Consider the following 17,813-nt stretch of genomic DNA (forward strand, 5'->3'; position numbering starts at 1 on the left):
CATTTTGAAACTCTAGCTGGCAGAAGATGCTTTGTTAGGCAACTATTCAGTGTTACAGTCTGACCCTGTGCATTCTAAATGAGAAGCAAGTCTCGCTGAATTTAATGGAGCTTGCTCTGTGTAAATATGCATAGGATTGCAGACGAGGAAGAATAATGTGATGAAGAGTCAAAGTTTATAGTCAAGATTTTAGAATGGATGGCAGCTCAAGCTGCATTTGTAATTGGAATGGAGCAGATTTCCCCCTCCCTTTTTAATGCCTGCCTTTCCTGCATTTTCTACAAACTGAAGGTAGTTGATTTAGGTCTTGATTCATTTTTTAAGCCGTTGGCAGGGAAAAGTTTGTCAAGGAGCTCCTTGCTCAGAGGAAAAAAGGTCTCCTGCAGCTTTACTTGTGAGGCCCCAGCATCACATTATCTTAATCAGCACATCCACATTCCCCCAGTGGGCAACAGTAGGGGGCGGCAAGAAGCCAAACTGGGAGTGCCATGGAACTATATGCAACACAATAGTGATCCTATCATTTTAATCTTTATCTAGCTCTGTGGGAAAAGAAGGGTTTAATTCTGCTGAATCCATAGTCAGCCAGCAGATGAGTCTCAGCACTGGTGATGACAGCACTGGCAGCTGGTCCAACCTGAGTTTTGAAGATGAGCATCCTGATGAGAATAGCAGCTTTCTCCACCTCAGTGATAGGTAACTAAAATACCTTTTGTACATGCTCACAGCCTTTAATGATACGGTTTATCCTTCAGCCCTGCATTTCTTTCAAAGTTTCAGTTTTTACTTGAATTCCGCTTTGGGGAAATATTATTTTCAATAGTCAAAAAGTTAAAACACAGGTCATAAACAAATGAAACTTTAAACACCATTACGTAAAAAGAAATCTTAAATCAAGCAATTCTTGGCCTTGGGAGCTACCACGGTAATCTTGGTGTTATAAGGGGAAATTAACCTTACATTAAAATTTCACACATGGTTAATTAAACCATGGTATACAAGTGTGACTTCTGAAAATTCCTCAAAATATTATTTGTATGGGATGTGACTCGGTCAGAGTTAAACATTGTAAATAATGTAATGTATGGCTTAATTAATATGTGCCTGTGCAGGAACAAAACATAAACTCACTGCAAGAATCTCAATGCAGATCAAACGAGGCAATGGAGACTTCTTGTTGACTGGAGTGGTAGAACTGCTGTGATAAGAAGAGATCTACATAACACCATTGTTTCAATTCCATTTCTTCATCTATTTCCCCATCATTTCTCTATGCTATCAGTGGAAAACTCAGCCAGTTTTCTGCAGCCTGTAACTTTGGCATTTTCCATCCTGACATTTAGTTGCCCATCCGCAACATCCGACTTCCCAAATATCAGATGAGTCATTCTGTAGGCATTTTAAAGGGTACTAATTTTACAAGCAAATTTTAAAAAGAGAACACATCCTTAGTGGAAGGTCCAGCTGCATTTCTCCTACTAGTAACTCCTGTTGGCTTGGCATTTCTAAGCAGGGGTGCCCTTGCAATATTTTCTGGGCCCAGCATGTTATATGTGGATTGGGGCCCCTGTTTCCTTTGCAGTCAATGACAAAGTTAGATAAAATTTGCATATGCAGTTTGCATCCTCTTTGTGGCTGGGGTGGAGGCCCCAAAATATATTGGGCAAAACACAAGTCGTAATACTACTACTAATTTATTTATATGCCACCCATCTGTCTAGGTTGCCCCAGCTACTCTGGGTGGCTTCCAACAATTTATTAAACCACAGTTTTAGAAATAAAGTGTCTGACAGACAGAATGTAAACAGATGAGGCTTTCCCCACAATTGTATTTCCATATAATCAAAGGCTTAACCTGCATTTCTGCCTGCCACACTGCTGTTAAAGACACATTCCCCCCACAATGCAACTCTTAAACCATGGAAAAACTCCCATCTGCTGTAAAGCAGTTACCTTCCAGAAAGCCTTTCCTCGGTGGATCTTAGGCTGTCAATATTGTGTTCTGGGGATGGGGGACAGGTAGCTGTCCTGGTGCTGCTGGTGTTCTTCAGCCCGAACCAGCAGGGCCAGGGATCCGTGGTGATGGGAGCTGTAGCCCAGGAAGATCTGCAGGGCCACCAACTCCCCAGCCATATTCGGTGGAAGAACGCTTGTGGTAGGTACTTCAGATGGGATGAAGATTTTGCGCAGCCCAGGTTCAGATGCCCCTGCTGGATAAATTCAGTTGCAAACTGCTAAAGCAAGGCGGTAGTTCTCAACTGGTGGTCTGTGTAACCCACCTGGGCGGCAGGAGCTCTGTGGCACCATTCCCATAACAAAAACTACCATAGCGAGAACAACATTTTCAAAAGCAGGCGTTCCACAGCTTAGCTGTTGAAATATGGGGTCTGCAGTACTTAGGTACTTGGGAACCACTGTTCTAGGGGCATCTTTTGTATTCCATAACATTTATTTATTTAAGGTATTTATTATGTCACTTTTCAGGCAGACGACACCGAGCAGCTTACAAAAGATGGTTACAAGCAGTATGGGTTTTTTAAATGTTGCAATACGTTTCAAATGCAGGCGTATGTTAAAGCGAAAGCTGGAACTGCTGCTTCTCTGCTCCCCGCAGGGCAATATGGTTTTTCAGAAGTGTGTGCAGTGGCAACTGGCGGCAGAAGGGGCCCTGCTGGGAACTAGATGGGGGCAACTCACCAAAGTGTTTTTCTCAGGGAGTGAGATGGGCCTTCAGGGGATGGCAGTTGAGGGAGGGAGCGAGGAGGCTAAAATGTTGAATTTTTGCATTGCTGTAACATGCCCTGAGACCTTCTGGTGAAGGATGGGTATGAAATTTTCTAAATCAGAATAACAACAACTCTTAATATTATCATCAGCACATAACAAACAATAACGCCCCCTCTCTTGAGCAAAAAACGGATTTAAGCCTTTGATCTCAATATACCAATTGGTTTATACCAGCAGTGATAACACAACCCAGGAATCCCCCTATTTTTCTCCATGGCGAGGGGGCGGGAAAGCAATCACTTCTCTCCCATTTTGCTCCTGCAGTCATTTCCCTAACAAGCCAAGAGGCTGGATGACAACACTGGGCTGCACCACAGAGTTTTCATATACAACTTTTTCTCAGCCCCTCCCCTCCACCCCCACTTTAGTATAGCTGCTCTGGGTTGGTCAGTCACAATGCCCCCCTCTTTATGCAATATGGATATAGTAACGATGGGCTTTATTTGCATTTGTAGGTTAATTTATTTTCCTCCCATGAAAATAAACCTGAGTTAGACCATGAACAACTCCTCCTGTCTATGCTGCTACTTTTTGCCTTTGGGTTGGTGCGCAACTACCCAGTCACAGCTACACTAAAGTCCTGGATTTCTCAATTATTTTCCCAGAACACTATTGCAAGATGAAAGAGCAGCTTCAAAATGAATCAGACAGTCCTTTCTTCATTGTCTGGAGAAGGAACTTCCTGGGTTATTTCGAAGCTATTTGCTGTCCTTTCCTGGTGCATGTGTGACTAAATCAGGGACAGCTCTGATTTCACATTTTGGCTAAAAACACTAGAAAAGTGGGAAAAGGCTCATTTCTCACAAAGCAAGTAACTAGAATAGTGCCTGCACATTAACAACTCATAATAAGCTATCTTTGGAGTATACGAACATAAAATTAAACCATTTCTTAAATATACACTCGAAAGAACAAACAAACGTGACCAGTGAAGGATAAAGAGTTCTTGTGGGTTTGTTATCTGTGAATGACAGTTTTCATAACCAAGTGTGACCATTCACATATGAGCTGGTGCTAAGGATGACTTAGATCATTGTTTCTCAAGCTTTTTAAACGGTTAGGTAACATAAACCTCCCACACACCTCTTCAAACCTGGCTCTTGTAATTATTTTATTTGAATTTTTAATTGGATTGAAAGTTTGTGACTTCCCCCCCCACACACACACTATCCACATTTTTTTAAAAAAACACACTCCCATCCTGCCTGAGATCTTCATCTCCCCCCTGGTTGAGAAGCACTGATTTAGATTCTATAAAGAAACATTGTCAACAGCAGATACCTGGCATACAACTTGATGTTGCTATAGTGCTCATGAAGTTTTTCCATGCAAGCTCAAGCAGTATGGACTGGTGGAGGCTCCGGTAGACAATGGGATGATGAAATGTGTCTCTAGTCCAAAGACAAATGATACAGGATCTGACATAGCAGATCTGAGTCTAATCAGTTCCTAGATAGGAGACTGCCTGGGAGCCTGGAGTTCTTTAATTCTAGTTACTACTAAATGGCACCAGCTTTACTGCGGAGTCTAATATAATTTCTGAACACTTACACTTGTGCCACAAGATACATTTCTGGCCGTCTTCTCACTGTCTGTAGGTTGTTTGGACTGTTTGGATTGATTGGCTTGTGGACTGATGGCCTCTGAAAGTTGGACGTCTCTTGTTGAGGAGATGAACTAGATTCATAACTGGGCTCAGGAAGGCATTCAGCCTGTGATTCTGTGCTCCTCTGCCTTTCTTCCCGTGCTTAGATCAATGGCTTTCTGATTTGATCCAACCATAGTTTGACATTGTGTCTGACCTAACAAACTATTGTTTCCGTGAGTCCTCCAAACCAGGATTTCAAATCACAGATGGATCTTGTTTTGCAATCTCTGATTGGACAACGCACTCAGACCAGTTTGCTGCTTTAAAGGCAATGGCAAACTGGTTTGATCAAACAAGTAAGTTAACCATTTAAACTGTAAGGGGAGGAAGAAGGAAGGGGAAACACATGAGCACTTGACTTCTGATTACAATTATAAGGTTCCTGCCTATGTACAGCATAAAGTGGAGAGTGAATCTTCATCTGCTATTTAGACTTGTAATTATCCATAAGGATTTACTAATTGTTTGACTGACAATGCCTTCCCTCTGAGAATCGGCTTTTAATTTTGTTAGCAAATTTTTTTTTTCAAGATTCTTTAGAAATGGTTGATGTTTTATATGCAGGAAATTGACATTGTGTCACAGGCTTTAATGCCATTGGCTGGAATCCAAAGAGCTCTGTTGGACACACCTGTGGCCGCGGGCATGCCCAGCAGAGTTCTGGGTTGGTTGCCCTTGAACATGAGACATACACCCTTCATTCCACCTGCAAGAAACACAAGTCAAAAGCTGCTTCACACAATTTTATTTATTTATTTATTGAATTTATATACCGCCCTGTACCCAGAGGTCTCAGGGCAGTTCACAGAACAAAATCAAAATATGAAACCACAATATATATAATCAAAAATTCAAACCACTTGTGTGGGTCTTTAATTGAGTCCTTTTCAGGGAAGAAGGTGGGGTGTTGATTGATTGGTTGGTTGGTTGGTTGATTGATTGATTAAAACTCCCAGCTTTGTGCAGACTTAACTCCACTGGTTGCAAATGTGAGCTAGGCTGACAACCACCTTCCTATTTTTAGAAGTACATCACTCTAGTTTATAATATTTTGCTAAATTGACACCATTTTGTTCTGCCAAAGGAAGTGGTCCCAGCTGGGGGATGAGGTTCTTGTCAAATGGGACTTGTGACGGGCATAGTGTCGCGGGACACCAGGTCACACACTAGCATTCATTCCAAATTGAAGAAGCAGAGTTGGGTCAAGCATAGGTCAAGTTCCAGAAAAGCAAAGTCCAGATAAACAAAGCCAGGCAAAGTAGAGATTAAAGTCCTAAAGGCAAAGAAGCAAAGTGGGATGAACCTTGGGTAGCACCAAGTAGAGCCTAGGCTAGAAGCAGACAGGTTAGGCTTGACTGTTGCTCCAGCAACCAGCAAGTTCAGACTGGGCCTTAAAGGTCTGCAGCATCCTTAGAACAGCTAGCCCCTCCACTGATGAGGGGAGTCTAGCCCATTTAAAGAACAAGGGACTCTGGTGGCACTGGAGAAGTTGGTTGCGTATGGCCTCTGAACTGGAGTCCTTAGAATCAGAAGATGGTAATGCATCTTCTTCAGACCAGAGAAGTTCTGGCATTTAAGGCTCCCTGCATTATAGAACTTCAGCATGCAGATATCAAAGACTGGTTCTTAGTCCAAGAAGTTCTCAATCCATGACCTCTTCCCCTGAGGCTGAGGAGTCCCATGTCATGACACATTTTATATATATTAAAAGTGTTTTGACAGGCAACAGAACAGCAGCAGGGCTTCCTTCTAACTTAGATCTCCAATGCAAACTTTTCTTTCTCACTTGACTCCTCATCTGGCTTACTTATGAATTTATTCAGTGTGTGGGCAAGATCTCTAGCAAAGGAACTTTGGCCTTAGAGGTACTTTAAAATTCCTCTTTCTTTCCTTTTTAGCAGTGTAAAAGTCGCTTGTAATTCTGATGGTCTGAGCAAGGCAAGAGCAGTGGGGCTGAGCCAATGGCAGAGGCACCCTGCATTTGAGATTCTGCTGCTCCTGCTGATCAGGATAGATGATAGGAGGGCAGTAGGAAGGCTGCTTTCCTCTGCACCACTTCCTGCCGAGAACAGCAGAGAAGCCTGGATCAGCCCCATTACCAGTAGCTGGGCTTGGTTTAGGACCCAGCGGATTTGATGGCTTTACACTTTACAGCAGGAATATTGCTGGTGATAGTGGGGGGGGGGGGCGCTTCATGGCAGCAGAGCCCTTGCCCCCCAGTGGCGGAGCTTAGCGGAACCAGAAGAAGAGACACCTGACTCATCCTAGCCACCTCCAGCACAACAGGTTTTCAGCACAAATATTGTTTTCAGTCCTGGATGTCTCAACTTTATGGGCTGTCCTGTTAGAAGAGGGCCAAGGAACTTCTACCAAATACCTTGGAAGCACCACTGTCATTTGGCGACAATACCTGGTTAGATGCACTAATGGTCTGCGTGACTTGGTATAAGGCGACTCTAGATACCTTCACAAAACCTTTTTTTTCTCAACACACTGATTTTTGAAACAGCGTTGTAAAGAAACTATAGAGTGTGGCATTCAACCATCTTTACTTGGGGAAGACCACTGAAATCAATGCACTTTGGTATGTTCATTCATTTCAGTGAGTTTACTCTGGTGAAAACTTAATTGAATGCAAGCCTTGGAACTTGCTGTTTGCGAAAGAAACTAGTACTGGTTCAGCACTTTGACATTCATGTAAACGATTAGGAAATCCAAATTATTCCTTTGTCAGTTGCTGCATTGCTGAAGCTGTGTTGCACCTGTTCTGACCTGGACCAGCTCAGCACATGAGGATTGCAGAAATCGTTTGGCAGTGGGAGAAAAGTGCCACGTGAATTCACATTTATTTTTCTGAGCAGTGTTAATAGGTGCCCTTGCATTTTGTTTCTTTGTACCTCTTTCCCCCCAAAGTGTCTTTGTATACTTATTAAGAAAATGGTGCCACAGCTCAGGAATCTGGACAGAGCGCATCAAGGAAAATGAAGATTCTGGGTTCTGGTTTGGGCTAACTTTTTTCTAGTTCAGCTCTGTTCTCTTCTTCCCCTGGCAGTAATGGTAACAGCAGTAGCTGGAGCAGTCTTGGTTTAGAAGGAGATATGTATGAGGAGAATTTATCCTTTCCAACATCAGACAGGTTGGTCAAACCAAGACATTGAAACAGGCTAGTCCCTCATATATTAATGCATGAAGTCATAATTTTTCAAGACCGAATAAACTGGCATATATGAAATGTGATTCATTACCCACACGCTTTTCACCTGATCATGATTTTCCTTAACAAATTCATACTGAATGGGTCCATTTTACTGTGCTACAATGTGACTGTCCCGACAAACATGTAAAATGCAACACTTTTGTGCATGTTCTGCTTGCTATTCTAGATGCTTCCAATTATCTCTTCATAAAAAAGAGCTTGCTTCCTACAATATTTCTGTTTCCCCTTTTGTTTAATCATTTATTTTCTCCTAGTAATTAGAACCATTGCATATAATTCAGTGCATTATAATAATAACATATCTCCTTCTTAAAACTCCATATTTGAAAGGGAAAGGTAGAATTTCTTTTAAAGTTTTATCTGGGAAATTTACAAGCCACGTGACAGAAAATGGCGTGAGAAGCAAAGCTTCCATTTTCACAATCATTCCTTGATACTTTGGTTAATTCATACTATGTTTTCCTTCAACGTCTTATTGAAGTGGCAGACCTTAACATTATCCTGCTTTGCGTTAATTCTACCTTCCTCCCCTACAGTGATGGAACAGAAGACAAAGAGGAAGAGCTTAAAGATACAATTGAAGGTAACCTTAACAGGATGTATCAATTATTCTGTAGTTGATGTAAGAAGGCGCTATTTATGGATCAGTTTGTATGAGACCTGTGTCAGAAGAGCAACCCTCAGCTGTTTCAAAGAATGACCTCTATATTTCGTAATAGCTTCTGGGCAGCTTCTGCTGAAGCTATTCCAATTCTTTTTTTTTCTAAGCAAAGTGCGAATATGGGAATGACCCAGCTCCATCTTAGGGACTTTGGAAATAGTTTTCCCCCCTAAAGTCCTAGAATGCTGACATTTTTATTGGCCAGCCAGATGAATCAGTGAAGTTCTCTCTTCTCAGGTTAGATACCTACAGTGGAGTGTATATGTCGAAGTTAGGATTTATTTAATTTGCTTAACCACAGCATGCACCACATTGGACAGTGGCCTTTCGTACATAAAACTGCATTTGCCATTTTGTTGCCCATTCAGGCAGTTTAGAGAGATCTTTTTGGAACTCTTTGCAGTCGGATTTGGTTTTCGCTATCCTGAATAATTTGATATCTGCAATCTTGAGCACCTCCCTGTTCAGCCCTGGCCCTCGGATCATGTGTGAACAAGGCTTTACTGTATTGCTGTTATCTGAAGAGTGGGCCACCATAATTCATTGAGTAAAATATGCTCACAGAGTATTAGGCTTTTCATGTTTATTCTCTTTCTTGCTTGCAATAGGGTTGGGAAACATAGGAAAGGCATTGGTAATCATAAACGTTGACATAGGGCCATGCCTGGTGGACTCCCAGCTGAGAATGGCCCTGCAGTGGCTGACAGCTTCAGAAGCAGAGGTGGCCGAGCTGCATTTCCATGACGGTGTTCCAAAGGAGTTTGTTCTTGTGAGTAATGAAAGGGCTGTCATTGTACAAATTGCAGTTGCCGTCCTTCAGCTGTGTTTATCACGTTTTGTACTGCAATAAGCGAGAGTTGAAATCCCGTCACAGGTCTAATCATGGATAGAATAATTAGTAAAAGGTAAAGGGACCCCTGAACATTAGGTCCAGTTGCAGACGACTCTGGGGTTGCGGCGCTCATCTCGCTTTATTGGCCGAGGGAGCCGGCGTACAGCTTCCGGGTCATGTGGCCAGCATGACTAAGCCACTTCTGGCGAACCAGAGCAGTGCACAGAAACGCCGTTTAACCTTCCCGCCAGAGCGGTACCTATTTATCTACTTGCACTTTGACGTCCTTTCGAACTGCTAGGTTGGCAGGAGCAGGGAACGAGCAATGGGAGCTCACCCCGTCGCGGGGATTCGAACCGCCAACCTTCTGATCGGCAAGTCCTAGGCTCTGTTTTAATCCACAGTGCCACCCGTGTCCCCATAGAATAATTAGGTAACCCCCATTAACACTGCATCTAGAACTGTTTCCACAGCAACCTGGGTAGAACTAGAGCAGGCATAGGCAAACTCTGACCTCCAGATGTTTTGGGACTACAACTCCCATGATGCCTAGCTAGCAGGACAGGGCAGGGATGGTGGGAATTGTAGTCCCGAAACATTTGGAGGGCCGAGTTTGCCTATGCCTGAACTAGAGCCTGAGCAGTGGGTAACTCAACTAACAAGTTAGTAGATTGGCTTGAGAACACTGCTCCAGTCCAACTTGGATAGTCATTGCTGGAGGGTGATGCCGGGGGAGTGCTCTTTGGCCCCATGGAGCCTTCAGTGTGGGGTTCCTCAAGGTTCAATTTTATCCCCCTGTGCTGTTTAACATCTACATGAAATGATTGAGTGGGGTCATCCAGAGGTTTGGAGTAAGTTGTCAGCAACATGCTGATGACAAACAGCTCTGCTTCTCCTTTACATCTGCAGGTGAGGCAATGGAAGTGCTGAAACAATTACAGTGGTGCCTCGCAAGACGAAAAGAATCCGTTCCGCGAGTCTCTTCGTCTTGCGGTTTTTCGTCTTGCGAAGCAAGCCCATTAGCGGATTAGCGCTATTAGCTGCTTAGCGGGCTTAGCGGATCAGCTGATAAGCGGTTTAGCGGTTTAGCGGATCAGCTGTTAAGTGGCTTAGTGGTTTAGCGGATCAGCTGATAAGCGGCTTAGTGGGTCAGCTGTTAAGCGGCTTAGCGGATCAGCTGATAAGCGGCTTAGCGGCTTGGGGAAAAGGGGGGGGGGGAGGGAAAAAACCCTGCAGGAACATGCAAGACATTTTCGTCTTGCGAAGCAAGCCCATAGGAAATTCGTTTTGCGAAGCACCTCCAAAACGGAAAACCCTTTCGTCTAGCGGGTTTTCCATCTTGCGAGGCATTTGTCTTGCGGGGCACTACTGTACATATCTTTAGGCATCAGGCAAAAACATTCCTCTTCTCCCAGGCCTTTGGCTAATTAAATATGTGGCTTTTTAAACTGTGGCAGGGGTTATTGTTTTTGATGGTTACTATTTTTTTATGTTGTGATGGTATTTAATAAATTTGTTTAAATTTAATAAATAAAATGACAGAACTTTGTGGCTGGGCTTGTAGTTGGAAATTTAATTTTCTGCTTTGTGGAACTTCATGCTTCTTAAATATTTAACTTGGAGTCAGTGGTTTCATTTGATAATAGAGTAAATAATACCAGTGAAACCACACTTTTTGGACATGGATATTTTAGTGTTAATTTGTGCAACAGTGAAATGCTTATTTATTGGGGATGATGATAGATGTATGAATATTTGTTCAGCATTGGTTTTTTTGGTGGGGCTGTTATCTGCTACCTACATTACCATGTAGTACAGAGTTTTTGGGAGTGTCACCCTTAAGAATGGCATCTTTAAGAAAACCAGAGGAAATTCTGGACTTTGAGAGTTTTTACAGCTGTAAAATATCAAAACGTTTCTGGCTTGTAATTTTAATACTGTGGTTGTTAGTCTGGATATATTTTTTTTAAGGAAAGAAGCTTAAAATTACTCGACTTGCAAATTATAAGTTAAAGAAAACAAATGGCTAATGCATTGGTTAGAAATACTTCCTTTGTTGCTGGGATTGAAGCAGAGAGTGAAGTGGAAGCAAGTTGTCCTTTATGTCAGGGATGCAGGACAATTTTTGTCCCAAAGACCACATTCCTTCTCAAGCAGCCCTGCAGGGGTTGTGGGAAAAGCTGTGGGGAAAACCTTCCTGCACTCTCTTGCAAACATGCTCGCATTAATATACTGTATTTTTCGCTCTATTGGACGCACCGGACCATAGGAGGGGGAGAACAGGGAAAAAATTTTTTTTCTTGTTCTCCCCCTCTAAAACAAGGTGCGTTCTGTGCGTTCAAGGTGCATTCACCCGAAGCCTCTGGAGCCCAGAGGGAGTTCCCGCTGGGCTCCGGAGGCTTTGGGTTCCTTTCGACCTGGTCTTTGGGGCTGGCGGGGGGAAGCGCTGCTTTCCCCCACCGCCAGCCCCAAAGACCAGGTCGGGGAGCAGTGCAAAGGCGGCGTGCGTCTTCCCGCTGCCCCCGAACTTGTGGGACTGGCGTTGCAGCCTTCCCCCCACCTTCGTACAGCCTTCGTGGCTTCCGCAGGGCAGTGGGGTGAAAGCCAGAATAGGGAGACGGAGCGCTGCGCAGCGCTCCGTCTCGCTGTCCTGGCTTCGGGGACAGCCTTTCAAGCCTCCGCAGGGCAGCGGGGTGAAGGCACTGCGCAGCACTCCGTCTCCCTATTCTGGCTTTGGGCTTAGCCGCGCAGCCTGCATTCGCTCTATAGGACGCACAAACATTTCCCCTTAATTTTTTGAGGGGAAAAAGTGCGTCCTATAGAGCGAAAAATACGGTATACAAATGGCACACTCATCTCCATGGCACACATATGGTCCATGCCACCCGTCCACATGCAGGCTCTCAGCCTCCCCCATCCCCTCGTTCAGCAGTTAGGCTTTCGGGAAAAAGCATTTAACATTTTTTCAAGCCTATCTGTTGGTGTTGGTGTTGGGTGAGATCTTCATGGAAATTGCAGGTGAGGAGAGGAGGGGTGCTTTCAAGCCTAATTGCAGTGTCGGGGCAATTTTGGGGGGTCCCAGTTTGAGTGGAGGGGCAGGTCAAGGAAGAAACCTGGGACCAGATAAGGAAGCCCAACAGGGTATGTTTTAAGCCAAAGGGAAGCGCAGTGAAGGAAGGTGATCATCGTACAGTCATACCTCAGGTTACAGCCGCTTCAGGTTGCGTTTTTTTTTGCGTTATGGACCGCCGAAACCTGGAAGTACCGGAACGGGTTTCGGCAGTCGTGCATGCACAGAAGTGCTAAATTACGCTTTGCGCATGCGCAGAAGCGCCGAATCGCAACCCACGTGTGCACAGATGCGCAGACGTGGGTTGCGAACGCTGCGGGTTGCGAACATGCATTCCGCATGGATCACGTTCGCAACCCGAGCATCCACTGTATTGTAATTTATCTTTTCAGCTTTACTTTTTAACGTAAACTGTTTTTGCTTTCTCTTCCCAGCTTTCAAAGAAACTGCAAGAGAGAGGCTGGAAAGTGGGAGACCTCTTTCAAGCAGTGCTGAAGTACTGTGAAGTAATGGAGAAAGTTGCTGATGGGGAGAGAGCTCTAGGCAGCAAAACCTTTTTTGGGTGGCTTCAGGAACATGTTTGAATGCCATATGAGAAGATGCGCTGATTTCTTCATGCCTCCTTTGGGAAGAAGGAAATGTGTATCATATACTTTAATTAGCAAATGTACTATTTGTATTGTGATAAGCTTTGGGTTGAAAGTAAGCATAGCTGTCCTGTCAGGTGCTTTGAGATGCTCTGTATGCTTTCTATCCCATCTTTTTATCTTCATCATAAGCCCCTCCATTCAGCTGGTGTGTGTGCACTTCTGGCTAGGCTGTGTTTTGCCTGCAGCAGCAGTGAGAAGGATGAGCTTTTGTGTGTTGTGTGTAATAAGGGTTTCAGCTAAACTAGGGCAAAAAAAAAAAAAAGTTATACCTCGCTCCTCCTACTTACTTGCCTCTTTCTTTGTGTCCTTTTCCTCTTAACAAGCTCCAAGATGTATTCAGAGTCCACTTGCAGTTTGCTTTTGCCGCTTTCCCCAGAGCAAAGCAAGACTGCATTGATCTCTGCTGCCTCTAAGGCCTAGCTGAACATGCAAGCAGAATAGGAGGTCTGCTCACTCTGACCTGTGAAGACTCTGGTGGAAGGTTGCATTCCTTGTAAACTGACTTCTCTTAGCAGCTAGAGAGAGCTGAGAGCATGCGTTCAGATGTGTGCTCTAATTATATTTTGATATCTTTTTTGATATCTATGAAAAGCTCTGTTTGAATAAAATGAACCCCCCTTTGTATGTGAAACAAATACATGTGAAGAAAAATAAGTAGGTTATTCTTAAATGCCTCCCAATAAAATATGACAGTAGCATCAAATGCACAAAAATTATTAGCCTACCAACAGCTGGATTTTTGTAGTTTATGAGGTGGTGTCAGGAAGCATCTTTGACTTTTGATCTCTGAAGTACTGTCCCAGGACCAATGTTGCATCTTTATAAAGCAAGTTACATTTGGGACAGTTTGTGACAACAGTAGCTTGTGTTAAAGTAGATGGATCACAGCCTGTAAGAAAAATTGGCATTAGCGTTGCACAGCCATTTTAATATACTCACTTTGGAGATGGAATGACAAGGTCTGTCCACATGCGGAACATTTCTATGCTGTAGCAGGATCGGGGCCATACTTCTAGCTCTGCCCCAAATGCATTGCCCCCTTCCTTTGACAGTCGTCTGTTGAGTCTGCTAAGGAGTGCTAACGTCCAAGAAGCCTTTGCAGACAACCAGGTTTAGCATGGGAATGTTGAAGGAAGGGCATTGGGAGGGGGGCTAAAAGGTTGCCACACCCTGCTTCAACATGGGAATGTCCTACAGGCAAGCAATGTGTGAGTAAGACAATAGGTTAGAAATAATGGGTTTCTTCGCAATTGCAGTCTGGGACAGGTTGACGTGGTTTGTCACTGAGATGGGTGGAGCTTTGCCCTCAATCCATATCAGCGGTTAATCTTAGGACAGCAACTACGTTGTGGCTGGAGGGCAGCAGTATGACTTCGGTGTTGTACTCCAGCAAAAACAGAGGAGATCTTTGATAATCAAATCCCAAAAGAGGGCCGATGGATCTGGAAGCAAAAGTCTGCTGCTGCTCCTCCCCTATGACTTCAGCTTCATTCAGGTTATGGCACCTCGAGTAAAAATGCATTTCCTGTGTTTCATTGAGCATTGCTTCTCTCAATATTATTTTAGCATGCTTCTGGTCACTTTTTTCACTTTAGTTTTGAGACGTCTTTGTACATTCCTGTTAAAGCTGAAGTTGTATTTTAGGCTGTTATTGTCTGTTGTAACGTTGAGTGTTTTTTCATGCCAAGCATTTACGGATAGTTGGGAATGCAGCTGGTTGGATCAGTTATGCAGAGTTAGGGCAACTCGCAGCCTGGTTTGATCTTGAGGAAGTTTACTTCAAAGGAAATTCTACCGAAGTCCAAGTAAATGTGTTTAGGATTGTGGTATCAGTTGGCCATTGATAAAGGCAGCCAATGAATTTTGACTTTTTGCACTTTTTGCATCTTGAGGCCTCAATTTGAAGAGCAGCCTCCCTCTGTTTACCCCCTTTTAAACCCCTAACAGCTTTGTACTGTGAAATCTGTGGCTGCTTGAGGGGTGGGAAACAGCTCCTAGCCCAGTGATCACAGTGAAGGTGGCCGAGGCATCAATTCCCGAACCCCCTTCTCCACAGTACTGTTGCACTTGAGCCTAATGGTTTCTTTGCTGCCACCTTGGTGTGGCACAGATCTTGTGCCCGTAAAAGGCAAGGTACAGTTTCCCATGGCACACACCTGCAGGGCTAGAAACCTTGCCTGCTCAGTTTTTCCCCTGGACTACAGCTTGAAGGCACAGAAGCTGTAGTGAGGAGTGGATGAGATGACAACTAGAAGCAGTGCTGTAGAACAGCTGGGAAAGGGACATTAAGAAGCCCTTGCTGCCTTCCTCCTGGGACTCTGAAACCCACTTAAGTAGCTCATGTACCTCCAAATGAGAGAGCTGGGGATTAAGGAGCCTCGGAAGCACCACCTGTATGAAAGACAGCTTGGGAAAGGAACTCTTCATCCTCTCCAAGATTCTTCACAGTCTGGTGTTTCCGAGAAGAGCTACAGGACTTGAGGTCTACATCACCCCAAAACCAAGCTGAAGTGAAGGTTAAAGCCCTGGTTTTCACCTAGTCTGAACAGCAAGCAAAAGGTGCTTTGCCGCAGCCGCATTTTGCTTAGTAATTAGGGTTGCTTTCTTACGTTTTTCCTACATGGAGAACACAGAAATGTGGTTTCCTTGTCTTTCCAGGACGTGTCAGATACTTGTGTGAATGATGGCCGCGTGTGTAAACTGCATATACTTTTCACACTTCTTCCTGCGCAGAAGTGCTTTCGGTCCAGGAAACGCGTAACATGCAGCTAAAAAGCAATTTGAATAATTAACAGTTGTTTATATCTCTGTGTAACGAATGAAGCAAACAAGATCCTTCCCTGTGTAATGACGACTTTTTGTTTTTTTGTTTTTTGAAATGTGGTAATACACTTAGTTGTGAGATGTGAATTTCAAGTTGCACTAACCTCGTCTTTGTTGAAGCAGTCTCTTAAAATAAATTCTATATAAACATATTAGGTACTGTGTAATGCTTTCTGGTTATTTATCAGGGAAATTGTCAGTTTTCTTTTTTCTCTTCCAAACAAGGTAAAGGTAAAGGGACCCCTGACCATTAGGTCCAGTCGTGACCGACTCTGGGGTTGCGGCGCTCATCTCGCTTTATTGGCCAAGGGAGCCGGCGTACAGCTTCCAGGTCATTTGGCCAGCATGACTAAGCCGCTTCTGGCGAACCAGAGCAGTTCACAGAAACGTCGTTTACCTTCCCACCGGAGTGGTACCTATTTATTTACTTGCACTTTGACGTGCTTTTGAACTGCTAGGTTGGCAGGAGCAGGGAACGAGCAATGGGAGCTCACCCCGTCGCGGGGATTCAAACCGCCGACCTTCTGATCGGCAAGTCCTTTAACCCACAGCGCCACCCACATCCCCTCTTCCAAACACAGGTAGGACTTAATTGTATGGGGATTCTTGGATGGGAGTGTTTGTAGTTTCAGACATGTTGCCTGAAAGCAGCTACAGAAATTTCCAGTTGCCCTGAGATTGCAGAAGCAAGGGAGAAAGACACGATGGCTCCATCCATTGGCTAACTGCTACTCAGGCAACGACACCAGCGAGGAGAGATTAGACTGGCCCTAAATGAACATAAGACGCCTGTTGGATCCTTAAATTGTGGACACAGGATTCCAGGTGTGGTCTAACCAAGGCAGAATAGAGAGGTACTGTTACTTCTCTTGATTACACCTCTTGATGCAGCCTAGAATAGCATTTGCTTTTTCTGCCGCTGCATCACACCGTTGACTCATGTTAAGCTTGTGGTGTATTAAGAACCCTCAATCCCTTTGCTGCCTAAGCGTTGAACATTTCATTTTCTCCTATAAAAATTCATTTTGCTAGTTCGGGCCCAGTTCCCAAATCTGTTAAGGTCATTTTGAATTCTGGTTGTGTCTTCTACGGCATCAGCTACTTGTACCAGTTTGGTGTCATCTGTAAATAGGATGAATAGCCCCTCAATTCCTTTGTCAAAGTTGTTTATAAAGTTGTTGAACCACAACGGGCCCAGGTCAGAACCCTGTGGCACTCCACTTGTCCCCTTTTCCCAGGATGACGAAGAACCATTAGTGAACACTCTGGGTTCAGTCAAAGATTTGTCTGGCATGACTTGATTTTGAGAAACCCATGCTGGCTCTTATGAATCTCTTGTTGGCATCCATCTGTCTCGGGAGACAATGGAAGAAGGGGCCTTGCAGGTAAAATAAAACCATTTGAGAGTTACAATTCCTGCTGTGACTGTACAGACTGATGTGGGAGAGACATGTTTTCTTGCAGGTGGGGCAGACGACAACATCCAGTCTTGCTGCTACGGACGCACCATGGCACCTCCCTCTGTGCTTCTCTCAGCAGTCATTCTTCCTCTGGTCACTGCTATTGATGTATGACCTGTCTGTCTCCAGGCACTGTGATCGTCTGGAAGGAATTCTGACACTGTGGGGTTAAAGGTTGCCAGCTTTCATGGCACGTTTGCAGACATCTTTGTAACACAGAGTTGGTCAGCCAACTGGCCTAGCACATCTTGGTGATCCTGCCATTTTTCATTCTGTGAACATGACTCAAGCCAGTGTAGACATTGCTGATACAGGAATGTGAACAAGCTAGGAACACGGGCACATCTTGGTTTGATGTCTTGCCTTGTGATGCCCAAAATCATCTTGACACAGCATATATGGAAGGCATCGCTCCTGGAGAATGTAAGTTGCCCACGACTCACTTCCATAAAGCAGCGTACTCAACACACAAGCCTGGTAGACCAAGCACCCCCAACATGTGGCTCTCCAGATGTTTTAGCCTACAACTCCCATGAGCCCTAGCTTATAGGCCTAGTGGTCATGGATGATGGGAATTGTAGTCCAAAACATCTGGAGGGCCGAAGGTTGGGGATGCCTGCGGTAAACCTTCATCTTGGTATTGGTCATTAGCATCACATGCTCCC

General features: G+C 44.3%; 1 protein-coding gene across 7 annotated transcripts in view; it reads left to right on the top strand.

The window, feature by feature from the left end:
• The window catches only part of AKAP11 (A-kinase anchoring protein 11), a 41,581-nt gene extending 25,741 nt beyond the window's left edge, over window positions 1–15,840 (top strand). For 2 of the 7 annotated variants that reach the window (XM_077933430.1, XM_077933431.1), the window contains 5 exons: window positions 541–696; window positions 7,488–7,571; window positions 8,189–8,235; window positions 8,922–9,082; window positions 12,650–15,840. In XM_077933430.1, the coding sequence (XP_077789556.1) occupies window positions 541–696; window positions 7,488–7,571; window positions 8,189–8,235; window positions 8,922–9,082; window positions 12,650–12,799 (598 nt within the window). In that variant the 3' untranslated portion in view covers window positions 12,800–15,840. The other 5 variants (XM_077933432.1, XM_077933433.1, XM_077933436.1 and 2 more) reach the window with 5 other exon arrangements.
• Window positions 15,841–17,813: the final 1,973 nt, after the last annotated feature.

This window comes from Podarcis muralis, chromosome 8, assembly GCF_964188315.1.
Source record: "Podarcis muralis chromosome 8, rPodMur119.hap1.1, whole genome shotgun sequence".
Classification (NCBI taxonomy): Eukaryota; Metazoa; Chordata; class Lepidosauria; order Squamata; family Lacertidae; genus Podarcis; species Podarcis muralis.